Below are 13,146 nucleotides of genomic sequence, written 5' to 3' on the forward strand. Positions count from 1 at the left end.
GTGCCGGTCCCCGCGACCTGTGGTGGCGGTGAGCGTGGCTCGCCCCTCCCTCTCCAGTTCAGGGAAGTTAACTTTGCAGACGCGGCTGTGTTGGGGGGAGGAATCGGCCCTGCCTCCCTGTCCCGCTTTCTCCCACCCCAGGTCCCCCAGACTGACAACTCTGAGGTGCTGGGCCCGCCCTCCCCTTCCGCCCCCGGCCCCTTGACAGACTCCGCCCCTCTCTGACGTCACCGAGGTCGGCGCCGATTGGCTGACTGCGCCGTCGCTTTGGACACTTCCTACTGGGCCGTCGCAGCCGAGTTAAACTTTAGAGAAGGAAAAAGAGCCACCCGCGCCGGGCGACCCTCCCTTGCCCCACCCCACACCGCGGCCGGTAACGCCCCCTTCTCTGCGGGCCCGGGACCGAACTTTTCTCCAGCTTCCGAGACCCGTGAGATTCCCTCTTTAGCACCCCGGCCCTCTGGATCCCTCTACCCATCCCCGGGCCCGTCTTGATCCCCGACTCAAGAGATTCCTGCCCCTCACCCCCAAGATCTGGTGAGTCCCTCGGCCGCCTTCTAATTGGATCCTCTTAGAGCCACTGGATTCTGGGGTCCCCTGCTCCTTTTCCAACCCTTCTCTCTCCAAAGGGCCTTTAGATCCTGGCCTCTACTGATCCCTGCGACCCCGACCTACTAGATTTTCTTCTTTGATTTCTTGGAATCCCTCAATCGCTGGGTCCCCCAAACCATCTTTTTTCTGATCGTCTGTGATTCCTTGATTCCCGAGCATCTGATCCACTAGATTCTTTTTCTCTAATTTCCCAGGGTCCCGCCATCCTCCAGTCCCCTCAACCTGCCAGATTTCTCTTCTCGGATCCCCGGGGTCCCGCACGCCCACCACCAGTTTACCAGACCCTTGGATTAAGTGATCCGGGTTCTCCGGGCTCCTCCAGCCGGATCCCGGGCGGGCGCCGGGCGGCGGATCCTGGGCCTCCCCCCATGGCCGCCGCCCCCTCCCATGCCGCCGGGCTCCCGGGTTCTCCCGGGCCGGGGTCTCCTCCACCCACCAGCAGCTTGGAGCTGCAATCGCCGCCACCGCTGCTGCCCCAGGTCCCGGCCCCGGGCCCCGGGGTCTCCTTCCACATCCAGATCGGGCTAACCCGCGAGTTCGTGCTGTTGCCCGCCGCCTCGGAGCTGGCCCATGTGAAGCAGCTGGCTTGCTCCATCGTGGACCAGAAGGTGAGGGCGCAGGGTTCCCCCCATCCAGCTTGGGGAGAGGTCTGGAGGAGTGGGGTGCTGGCAGAGGCGACCTGGAGCCTGGAGTAGGGGAGGGGGAGAAAGGCGGTCTAACCTTGGGAAACTGAGGGGTAGGAGTAGGACATTGGCCTCCAATTGCCTCTTCACTCCACTACCCGTTTGAGGGAGGCCTGAGCAAGGGTGGAGTGCCCCAGAGGCCTCCCCAAATTGCGAGTCCCTGCATGTTGTTTTCTGCAGCGGGGAGGGAGGAAGGGAGGGGCTGGCTAGGTGTAGAAGAGGGGAGGAGGAAGGGACAGATGGGGGTAGTAGATGGGGGGGAACCTCCCTGCCCAGGCCCACCCCCGACCTCCCATTTGGTGGAAACAGTAGAAACTGAAGCCGGGCTGGCCATGGCAGATCGGGTGACATGTGTGGGTGTGGGTGCCTGCGTTAGCAGCCAGGGGCAAGTGAGGTCTCAGAGCCCAATCTCTGCCCTCCCCCAGGCCTGAGATGTTTGTGGAGGGGTAGGCATCTCTTCCCAAACTTCAGAGGCTCTGTGGACTCTGTCCCATTTCCTAATTATAGTGTCCCCACCCCCCAGGTCTGATGCTGGCCTGTTAAAACGAGCCTTCCCCAACCCCACCCCACTCTTAGCTTCTTAGCTTTTGGGGAGGGGTGGCGGGGGGGGGGGGGGAGCTGGGGGTCATGGCAAGAGGGAATCAGGAGGAACTCAGTTCCTCCTGAACATTAGAACATTAACCCTAGAACATTAAAAGAATAGTGGGCTTCTCTGTTGTTGGAATTCTAGACTGTCAAAATGGGGGAATATAGCATTCTAAATGCTGGAATATGCTGGAATATGCAACTGCAATTGAACTCCTCTGATATTAACGTGTCCAAACATTAGAAACCTAGGTTGCTGAAATACTAAAACATTCAAATGTTGGAATATTAGATTCCTGGGTTGTTGCAATCCTTTAGTGTTAAGATATTCAAATATTAGAATCCTAGTTTGTCAGACTCTTAGAACATTAAAATAATAATAGACTACTGCTAATCTAGGTTGTTGAAAATCCTAAAATATATAATGAGAATATGTTGGGATCTAAAATGTCTAATCCTTAAGGTGAGGAAGTTGGAATCCCCAAATCTTAAAATTCCAGAATCTTCTCAGACTCCTGGAAATGAATTCTTTGGGCTACAGAGAAACATCGGAAGCTTGGCCAACTCCCCCATTTTACAGACAAGGAAACCAGAATTTAGAGAAAGACTTCTCAGGAGTCAGGGCCCAGGCAGCCTGGGTCACCTGTGGACCCTCTCCCAGCAGGCAAGAATACATTGGGCTTACTTTGCCCCCCAAAACGAGCAGGCCCAGCTCCCACACCCAACTTAGCCTTCTCCTTGGGAAAACAGACTGGGGGCGAGGTGGGGGGGGGGGAAGCAGATTGTTCCCTAGGTGAAATTCTTTGTTCAACGCTCACCCATTTTATTTTCTACCTTCTCTGTCCAGGTGTGGTAGGGCCCCTTTCCTTCCTTCCAGCCACCCCACCTGGACTGTTTCACTTTCTGTTCTACCGGGTTTCATTTCCTGCCCCCACCCTCCCAAGCTGGGGACCCGGACACCTGGGTCCTTTGGGCATTGGGTGGGTGGGCACCCTCCTAACTTCAGCTCCCTTGAGCCCTAGCCTTCCCGCAGCTCCCCCCACCGGCTCCCCCAAGAGTGCTAAATCCCCTCCTTCCAGTTAGCCCTGCCCCAATACTGGGACTGGAGCCAGGTAACAGGGACAACAATAGATCCAGGAAGGAAGCTTGGCGGGGAGCATAAGGAAAGGGGTGCTCACTCAGACTCCCACCCCCACCCCAATCTCCGGGAAATTCTAGGTGCCCAGGCTCCGGAATCACTCTGCCTCCCACACCAGTTCGCCCATCTGGCCAGCGCTGTCTCCCAGCACACCTGGGGCCCTGGCACCCTGCCCTGCTTAAGCTGAGTTAGGGAGGGAGCAGGCAGGAAACGAAGGGCTGCGGGGTCTCTGAGTTTCCGGGGGAAACAGCGGGCCCTGATCTGGGAGGGTCCCAGACCGCTGATGAAGGCAGCTCTGAGCTTTTCCGTCACCGCCTCCCTCTCCCGCCCTTCAGTTCCCCGAGTGTGGCTTCTATGGCCTTTACGACAAGATCCTGCTCTTCAAACATGACCCCACGTCCGCTAACCTCCTGCAGCTGGTGCGCTCCGCGGGAGATATCCAGGAGGGAGACCTGGTGGAGGTGGTGCTGTCGGGTGAGAGGCGAGGCCCGCCTAGGGGCGGAGCCTCGATCGAGGGAGGGGCATCTGGAGGAGTTGAAGGGGAGGTGGGCCCAGAAACCTGCTTCTTAAAGTTAGGGACCAGTGATTCTAAGCCTTGGCTGCAAATTAGAATCACCTTGGGAGTTTTACAAACTACTGCTCTGGAATGGGTCAATTATGGTGCACACACACTGCAATTCGTACAGCACTGAATATAAACCATCCACAGCAACACTGATGAATCTCACAAACCTAATGCTGAGAGACAGAAGCCAGACTTCTGACAACATTATGTATAATTCCATTTCTGAAGCACAAAGACAGATACAAATACTCCATGGTGTTAGAAGCCAGGAGAGTAGGTGCCTTTGGGGGAAGATGGAGTTGGGTGGGAGGCACAGGAGTTTTCTGGGGTCTGGTTTAAACTTCATCAGGATGCTGGTAGTTTGGCAATTCATGGAGCTGTGCATTTCTGACGTGTCCTTTTCTAGACATACGTTAAACTTTGATTAAAAGTTTTAAATGTTTTGATGCCCGTGCCTCCTTCTCAATGAAATCTGATTCTGCAAAGTAAGATGACACCTGAGCACTTGTATTTTCAGCCAGAATCTAGTCTACCCACTGGCCATTTCCACTTTATAGATGAAGCTCTTGGCATTTTAAATGAGTCTATAGCTCTTGCTTCCTTCGGGAGGGTGGGGGGGTGGGAGGTATTTGCCTTATTCGTGTCTGTACTTCCCCCCTCACCTCCCCTTGCATACTGCAGTGCTCAATTAAATTTGTTAAATGAATGGATGACAATTAGAAGTTAGGATTTAAGTCCCTGGTGATCTTATTTGGGTTTTAAATACCCTCGTATAGGCTGGCAACTCCTAGATTTTTATCTTCTTCCTGGTCTCTCCCCTAAAACTGGGTCTTGTTTATGTAACTGTCTCCCTACCACTTTTACTTGGCATCTCTAGACGTCTCAGATACTGCCTGTCCAAGACAGAAATATTGATTTTCCCCTTCTAAACCTGCTGTTCCTGAAGTTGTCAGCATCTTGCTGAAAGGTATCACCGTTCACCCAGGTGATCATGCCCAAAACCTTGGGGCATCCTTGACTCCTCTTTTTCTCCCACCCCTTCACTTCATCCATCATCAAATCTATTGGTCCTACCATTAACATATATCCTAAATTTATTTCTGACTACCTCCACTGGTCCAAGCCTCCATCACCTCCTGCCGAGACTATTTCAGTAGCACCTAAGTCAGATCATGACAGTCCACTGCTCAGAATCCTCCCATGGCTCCCCATTAGCCTTGGAATAAAATACAAACTCTTCAACATGGCCTCAAGACTGTTCATGATCTGGCCCTTGCCAATTCCCCAAATTCATGTCTTAAGACTGTCCTCCTTACTTTTTTTGTTCCAGCCATGCTTGCCTGCCCTGTGTCCCTTGAACAAACCAAGCTTCCTCCTACCTCAGGGCCTTTGCATTTGCTGTTCTTGATGCTTGGAATGCTCCCCGCCTCCCATCCCATCTTCTCATAGCTAGCTCCTCTTGTTAGTTGGATCTCAGTTTAAATGCCATTTCTTCTGTTGTCTGAAATTTCCTTGTTTATTTATGTTTATGTTTTGTGTCTGTCTCCCCAAAAGAATGTCAGCTCCCTGAGAGTGGGGTGGTGGTGTTAATTCTGTCTTATTTATAGCTTTATCTTGAGTGAGTAAACAGTGCTTGGCTCATTAAAGAGAATCCCCTTTCCATTGTATAAAACAATAAAAATAGCTTAATATTAGACTGAAACTTGGGGTGGGGGGAGGAATGAGACTTAATCTTAAAATGAAACTTTCAAAATAATAGCTATAATTTATTGAGCACTTTCTATGTGCCAGGCAGTGTTTTAAGAGCTTTCCATATATTCATTTAATCCTTATATGGAGATACTATTATGATACTGGCATGTTCTTTCCTAGACACCTGCATGGCTCATATCCTACCACCTTCAGGCCTTTGCCCTAATGTCACCTTCTCAAGAAGAAGTTCCCTGACCACCTATTTAAAACCGTACCTCTCGCACCTTCCCTGTCTCCCTTCCCTGTTTAATTTTTCTCCTTTGTACTTATTGACTTCTAACCTACTGTATATTTTATTACTTAATAGTTTCAGAGAGGCAGTAAGCATGAACTCTAGAGCCACACTGGCCTGGGTTTGAATGTGAGGTCTGTGACTTGCTAGCTGTGTGACTTTCGGCAAGTTGCTTAACCTACCTGTGCTTCAGTCTCCTCATATAGAAAATGGGGATTACAACAGGAGAGAGCTAAATTCATTAGTATCTTTAAGTACTTAGAGCAGTGCCTGGCACAGAGCAACTGTTAGACTGGGTGATTGTTAAATAAGAATATTTATTTTATTTTGTTTAGCTACCTCCCTCACTAGAGGGTAGGCAGGGATTTTGTCTGTTTTGTTCTATGTGGTGTCCCTACAGCTTAAAAGAGTGCTCAGTAAATATTTGTTGGATTTCCATTTTAAAGATGAGAAAACTGAGGTACACAGATGTTTGTTTTTTTCTCTTGATGCTCTGGCTCTACCCCACACCAAGTTGATCAGAAACTCTGAGGGTGAGACGCAGGCATCTGTATTTTTTTAAATTTAAAAATATTTAATTGTGGTGAAATATAAATAAAATAAAATTTATCATCTTAACCATTTTTAAGTCTACTGTTCAGTGGTGTTAATTACATTCACAGTTGTGCAACCAATCTCCAGAACGGTTTTCATATTGCAAAACTGAAATTCTATACCCATTCAACAACTCCCCAGCCCCCCACCCACCCCATAGGCACATAGATGTTTTGCCCAGTGGTGGCGCTGGAATTTGAACCCACGTAGAGTATAATATGTGAGTAAATGAACTTAGGAAGGAACAATTAAACCTTGCAGCTGGGAGGACTGTAAGCAACCGGGAAGCGGGGGCTGGAATGGCCTCCGCGGGCCCCGGCTCAATCATCTGCCCCTCCCTGCTGCCTACAGCTTCGGCCACCTTCGAGGACTTCCAGATCCGTCCGCACGCACTCACGGTGCACTCCTACCGCGCGCCTGCCTTCTGCGACCACTGCGGGGAGATGCTCTTCGGTCTCGTGCGCCAGGGCCTCAAGTGTGATGGTGAGAGTGACCGCCTGGAGGTGGGGCTTTGGATGGAGCGCACGGCCAGGAGGCGGAGCCTAGGAGGCTGGGCTCAGAGGGAGAGCTAAAGGCCCAGAGGTGAAGCTTGGGGGAGGAGCTGAAGGTGTGAGCAGGAGGTGGAGCTTGGATGGGGGTGGGGCCTGGGTGGGGCTCAGGGCCAAGAGGTGGTGCTGGGAGGCGGGGCTTGGTAGGAGAGGTAAGGGGCCAGAGGCGGGGCTTGGTGGAGGGTGGGGCCTAGGGCGGACCTCAGCTCCCGGGCTGGAGCCTGAGAGGTGGAGCTCCGAGGGACAGGTAAAGGGCAGAGCTAGCGGGAGGAAATGCTGGGGTGCACAGAGAAGAAGGCGGAGCCTATATCGATTTTTGGAAGAAATTGGCTTACAGGATTGTAGGGTCTGGCTAGCCAACACTGGCAGAAGGTAAGCAAGGGAAGGCTGGAACTCCGGCAGGAGCTGAAGCTGCTATCCACAGGCAGAATTTCTTCATCTGGGAAGTATCAGCTCTGCTTTTTAAATCTTTCAACTGATTGAAACAGGCCCACCCAGATTAACTAGGATAATCTCCCTTGCTAAAGTCGTCTGATTGTGGATTTGAATCACATCTACAAAATACCTTTACAGCAACACCTAGATTAGTATTTGAATAACGGGGGATGCTAGCCTAGCCAAGTTGACACGTAAAGCTGACCATCAGAGTGCACCCCTTGTCAACTTGGCACCTCAGTCTGCTAGGGCTGCCATAACAACATACCACAGGCTGGGTGTCTTAAACAATAGACATTTATTTCTCACAGTTCCAGAGGCTGGAAAGTTTAAGATCAAGGTTCCCACAGGGTCTGATTCCTGAGGGAATCAGATGGCTTGCAGATGGCTTCCATCTCATTGTGTGCTCACATGGCATGTGGAGAGACGGTGATTTCTGAAGTGTCTTCCTTTTATAAGGGATCCAGCCTCATGGGATCGGGGCCCACCCTTATGATCCCATTTAACCTTAATGACCTCCGTAAAGGCCCCATCTCCAAATACAGTCACATTGGGGGTTAGGGCTTCAACATATGAATTGGGGGCCACAAATATTCAGTCTACAAAAAAAACACCCATACACATCTTAAATCATACTTTTGAAAAAATAAAGGAACACACCGTGCTCCTTCAGCCAAGATGTCTCAAGGTTTTAAGCCCAAGCGTCAGGATCAGCAGGTTCCCTGTTTCCATCTTTGTGCTTCTGAGTGAGAATGTTGAGATCTCACCCACCTACAGATGAAGGCCACAGCCTTGGCTATGCTGTACACACAGCAGATGAGGGCCATTCGGTGATGACAATCTGCCCCATCATTGTCTGTTCGGTGTGCCTTGCAATTAAAGGCATGTTCTCAGATATTCCGTTGTCTAAGGATCTCCAGCTTTGTGGTTCATATGGAAATCTAAGGTCTTCAATACCCTGTTTTCCAGATAACCTATATCATCAACTAGGATTGTTATCATGCAGCCCTAAATATATCGTGGCATTATTTAAGGACTCAGGATAATAGCCATATCAGGCCTGCAGAAAACAAACTCAGGTATTCAAAGCTGCTATCAATATTGCCATCATTCATACATCACATCCAACTCTTGATGTCTTGGCACATGTAACTTTCATCATGGTGCAGTCCTGGTGTCATCAAATTCTAATGGGCATTCTTAGCATGGACTTCATTGGCCCAGAATCACAGACAATGGTTCAAGTTCATATGGTTCCAAAAGACACCCAAATGATTGTACTTAATGCCACTGACACCTTCCTGCAGGAGTTGGGCTCTCCCTGGATACACATATCGGAGTCATGGGTGAGATTCTGACATTCTGTGAAGCATATGAGTGATGAAAGGCCAAAACTGAGAAATGGTTCCTGTATGCAAAAGCCATTTGCCACTTTGAAGGTCTTCTCACAGCACCAACAGTGTGCCTCAATTGTACCTCTGCAGTGTGACATCACGTATCTGAGACAGTGCCTGTGATGGACAATTACTGAGCTGGAAGGTCTATAACAGGTGGGCTACCAGAAGATAAGCTTCATGAAGTGTTCTGAAAGAAGCTTCCAGAAGCTGGAGGGACATTTTCACTCCAGAACAGACAGTGGTCCTGGAACCATTTGGAATCTCCAGAGATGGATTAGAGCAAGGGTTCAGGAAACCCAATGGAAACTTCCAGCTGAGCCTAATTCTTTCATGGATGAGGAGTGAAAAAAGAAAAATTTAAAAAGAAAAAACAATAACAAAATCATGCTTCCACCTGATATGATACAACCATCCCGAGTACAACCGAAAACAGGCTAATCCTTTCTTTCCCCAGAAGACAATGTATATTCTTGGGGGGTTGGTGTTCATTCTTCTCCTTTGATGTCCTGTGACTTAAATACCATGATATAGAGTTAGTTATTACTACTATTTTATGTGAGGTCATAAGGAGATGGGAGAAGGGAGAAAACACAAATATTCATAAAATAAGGAAGAAATAACTCCTAACAATTACAGTTTTTATTTCTGCAACTGGTCACACGGTGGTGGCTTCCCTCTTCAACTCCCAAATCCATTTTCCCTTTATCCTCAGCTAGCACCTCACCCACTTCATGGTACTTTGCCTGATGGGGTGGCCCAAACCTTCATTCCTGAAAATTCTGGGCCATTAGTAGTTCTGCCTGAATTGGGTTTTTGTAGATTTCTATTGCCTTTAATCACACCACTGAGAGGCGTCCTGAGGGATCTCGAGTACCTCACATCTGCAGCAAAGATGAAGGGGGGCAGAGCTTTAGAGGCCAGGACAGGAGGAAGTTGTGTCTCTGACCGTCTGGCGCCCCCCTCAGGCTGCGGACTGAACTACCACAAACGCTGTGCCTTCAGCATCCCCAACAACTGCAGTGGGGCCCGCAAGCGTCGCCTGTCATCCACGTCTCTGGCCAGTGGCCATTCGTTGCGCCTGGGCACCTCGGACTCCCTGCCCTGCCTGGCTGATGAACTGGTGAGGCGCTGGAGAGTGGGCTAGGTTGGTGGCTGGTGGGTGACGAGGCCCAGGCATGGGGCAACGCTCTGATGTTCCCCTTCCACTCTCGCTGACCGATAGAACCGCAGTACCACCGAGCTCCTGCCTCGCCGCCCCCCCTCGTCCTCCTCCTCCTCATCTGCCTCATCCTACACGGGCCGTCCCATCGAGCTGGACAAGATGCTGCTCTCCAAGGTCAAGGTGCCACACACCTTCCTCATCCACAGCTACACGCGGCCCACCGTCTGCCAGGCTTGCAAGAAACTTCTCAAGGGCCTCTTCCGCCAAGGCCTGCAGTGCAAAGGTCAGTAGGGCCCCCGTGTGGGGTGGGAGACCCAGAGGCTTAGGATCTTAGCTGGGCTTGTGGCAGAACACAAGAATCTCAGTATTCCAGTCCTAAGAGCACAGGGCCTTCACAAGGGGTGAGCCCTGAATCCTAGTGTTTTAGAATTTTAGGAATTCTGGAATCTTAGAACCTTAGTTATTAGAAACTTAGAATCCTAGAGCCTTATAAATCTCGATCCATAAGACAGCATGGAATTCTGAAACTGCAGAACTTGAGAATTCTAGAATCAGAGAACCTTAGAAACATAGGATTCAAGAATTGTGCATCGTGGGATTCAGCTAAAAGAATCATAGCACTTTAGACTCATAAATCTTAGAACTACCAAATTGTAGATTCTCGAAATATTAGAACTTTAGAACTATAGGATTTGAGGCTAATAGAAGCCTAGAAGCATCAAATTCCAAGTCTTAGAAGTCTAGAATCATATAACCATGGAATCCTAGTGTTCTAGATGTCTAGAACCCTAGAATATAGACTGATCAAATTCTAGAATACCGAAAGTCTAAATCCATAAAAACTTAAAACCATCCAATTCTAGAATTCACTGGAACAATTAGGTTCCAGAATTTTGGATGTGCAGAATCCTAGAAGCTTGGAATCATTGGCTTCTGGAGATGTAGACGTCCAGAATCATAGAACTCTGGGGTCATCAAATTCTAGAGTTTAGATATGTAAAATCCTAAAACCTTGGACAGCAGGCATTCTTAGCAATCCAGAATGATAGAACTGTAGAATCATAGATGAGTGTAGAGTTCTAGAAACTTGGACATCAAACTCCGGAGTAGAATCATAGAACCTTAGAAAAATAGGTTTACATCGAATTATAGAATATCTGATGTACAGTATCCTAGAACCTTAGAATAATCACGCTCTAAAGCAATGGTTCTCAACCAGGGGCAATACACCCCTCCCCCCCAGGGTATGTTGGGGGACATTTTGTTTGTCATATAGGGATGATGCAGCTGGCATCTAGTGGGTAGAGGTCAGGGGTGCTTCTAAACATCCTATGGTGCAGAAAACAGTCCCCCACCACGAGGAATTAGCCATCCCAAAATGTTCATAGTGCCACAGGTTGAGAAACCCAGCCCTTGAGTGTTCAACATCTAGAATCATAGAATGTTAGACCCTGTTACATTCTAGAATTTTAGAAGTTGAGGGTAATGGTTATTTATCCTACTGAACTTTAGGCCCTTAGAGTCATAGGGCTTTAAAGCCACAGACACTTAATCTGGCCCTCCTACTTATTTAATCCAGTCTCTCAATAGTTGGGGAAATTACCGTAGTTCAAAGAGGGGACGGGACAACCAGGGTCAGCCAGGTTTCCTGTCCCAACAGCAAGAGCACAAGGCTCTTTTACGCCTGGGGGTTAGGAGTTAAGATTGAACCCTTACAGGTACGCTGTCTTCCCCCTCCCACCTGTCTCTTTGTTCCCTATCCTACTTCTAGACTGCAAGTTTAACTGTCACAAACGCTGCGCCACCCGTGTCCCTAACGACTGCTTGGGGGAGGCTCTTATCAATGGAGGTAAGAGACTGTGGGCTGAGAGGGAAGGGGCTGGGGGCCAGACTGGGTGGAGGCCCCTCTGATGCTCTGCCCCCCCCCCCCAGATGTGCCGATGGAGGAGGCCACCGATTTCAGTGAGGCTGACAAGAGCGCCCTCATGGATGAGTCAGATGATTCCGGTGTCATCCCGGGCTCGCACTCAGAAAATGCCCTCCATGCCAGTGAGGAGGAGGAAGTCGAGGGAGGCAAGGCCCAGAGGTACCCAGCGTGTCCTCCGGGGATGCCCTTTCCAATCTCTACAATGGGTTGACATCACCCTCTACTTGTACATTTCCCAGGTTCCTGAGGTGAACCATTTAAGCACCCAGACTTCTTAATTTAACCTTTTTTTCCCCCTGATTTACATTTTTAAAAAGTTTTCATAGAAGTGTATTTTAATTTATATTGTATTTTGGAACTTGTAATACAGTCATTCAAAAGGTATGTAGTCAAACCCTGCCACTTCCCTGCCTCCCAGCTGCCCAGCTCCTCTCCTTGGAGGAAGCCACTGGGATCAGTTTCTGGTGGGTCCTTCCAGAAACAGTCTGTATTACAAACTGATAGTACAAAGAGTGGGTAAGAACATGGACTCTGGAACCAGACTGCTGTGTGGCCTTAGGTAAGAGTAACCTCTCTGAGCCTGTTTTCTCATCAGTAAAGTGGAGATAAAATAGAACCTACCTTACAGAGTTGTTGTGAAGATGCAATGAATGAATATAAATTAAGAACCTAAAACAGTGCCTGGTATGCAGTAAGTGTTAAATAGTGTTAGCTCTTAACACAGAACACTAAAATCTTAAACGGGAAGAGAAACTATCCATTTCTTTCAACCATTTTGGCCTCGAATTGACTAGTATGGCCTTAAACAAGCACCTTCTTTCAGTGCCTCAGTCTTCTCATCTGTAAAATGGGGAAGGGGAAATATCGCCAAGAACCTGACAGGCAGTGGCTTTCTTCTGGCGTGAAAGCTCTGACAAATAATAACTTATACTTATCTACATTTTAAATTATAAATATAATTTATATTTATTCAACTCCATTAGAATGTGAGCTCAAGTGCTGGAGGGCAAGGATGTTTTTCCATTTTCCAAGTGCTTAGGACCGGGCCTGGCTTCTAACATGGGTGTGGTATGATTGCTTAGCAAGGAGGCAGGAAGGCAACTGGGCTTAAAAGCACAGGGCACTGGAGGCTGAGAGCGTCAGGGTTAGATCCCAGCTCCATTACTTAAATCACCACTTGTCATGTCTCCGTGTGCCTCAGTTTCCCCCCGCCTGCTTTACAGGGCAGTTGTGGGAATTTCATTAGATCACGTGAGTAAAGTTCTTGTCGGGTTATAAGTGCTGAGAAAATGGAGAAGAAGACCTTTCTGGTATTTTAACCTTGAATCCCAAAGTGGGGAGGGTGAGAGATGATCCATTCGGGGTATGGGAAGAAAATATTTGAATTTCTTGTTCTCTTTAGTTTTAATCTCATCCTTGAAATGTTTTCATTTTTCTGTGTGTGTATGTTTTAGAACAATATTAATACAGTACTATTAATACATTGTATTACTGCAGTAATATATACATGTATTGA

The 13,146-nt window shown here is 48.7% G+C and overlaps 1 protein-coding gene across 1 annotated transcript in view; it reads left to right on the top strand.

The window, feature by feature from the left end:
• Window positions 1–291: 291 nt before the first annotated feature.
• PRKD2 (protein kinase D2) overlaps window positions 292–13,146 on the top strand; it is a 31,490-nt gene continuing 18,635 nt past the window's right edge. Inside the window, exons 1-8 of the mRNA XM_019752637.3 lie at window positions 292–537; window positions 807–1,220; window positions 3,354–3,492; window positions 6,513–6,644; window positions 9,507–9,661; window positions 9,764–9,986; window positions 11,475–11,552; window positions 11,636–11,789. Of these exons, the coding sequence (XP_019608196.1) occupies window positions 981–1,220; window positions 3,354–3,492; window positions 6,513–6,644; window positions 9,507–9,661; window positions 9,764–9,986; window positions 11,475–11,552; window positions 11,636–11,789 (1,121 nt within the window). The 5' untranslated portion in view covers window positions 292–537; window positions 807–980. The remainder of the gene's footprint in view (window positions 538–806; window positions 1,221–3,353; window positions 3,493–6,512; window positions 6,645–9,506; window positions 9,662–9,763; window positions 9,987–11,474; window positions 11,553–11,635; window positions 11,790–13,146) is intronic.

The sequence above is a fragment of the Rhinolophus sinicus genome, chromosome 8 (assembly GCF_057876585.1).
Source record: "Rhinolophus sinicus isolate RSI-liver-muscle chromosome 8, RSI-T2T, whole genome shotgun sequence".
NCBI lineage: Eukaryota > Metazoa > Chordata > Mammalia > Chiroptera > Rhinolophidae > Rhinolophus > Rhinolophus sinicus.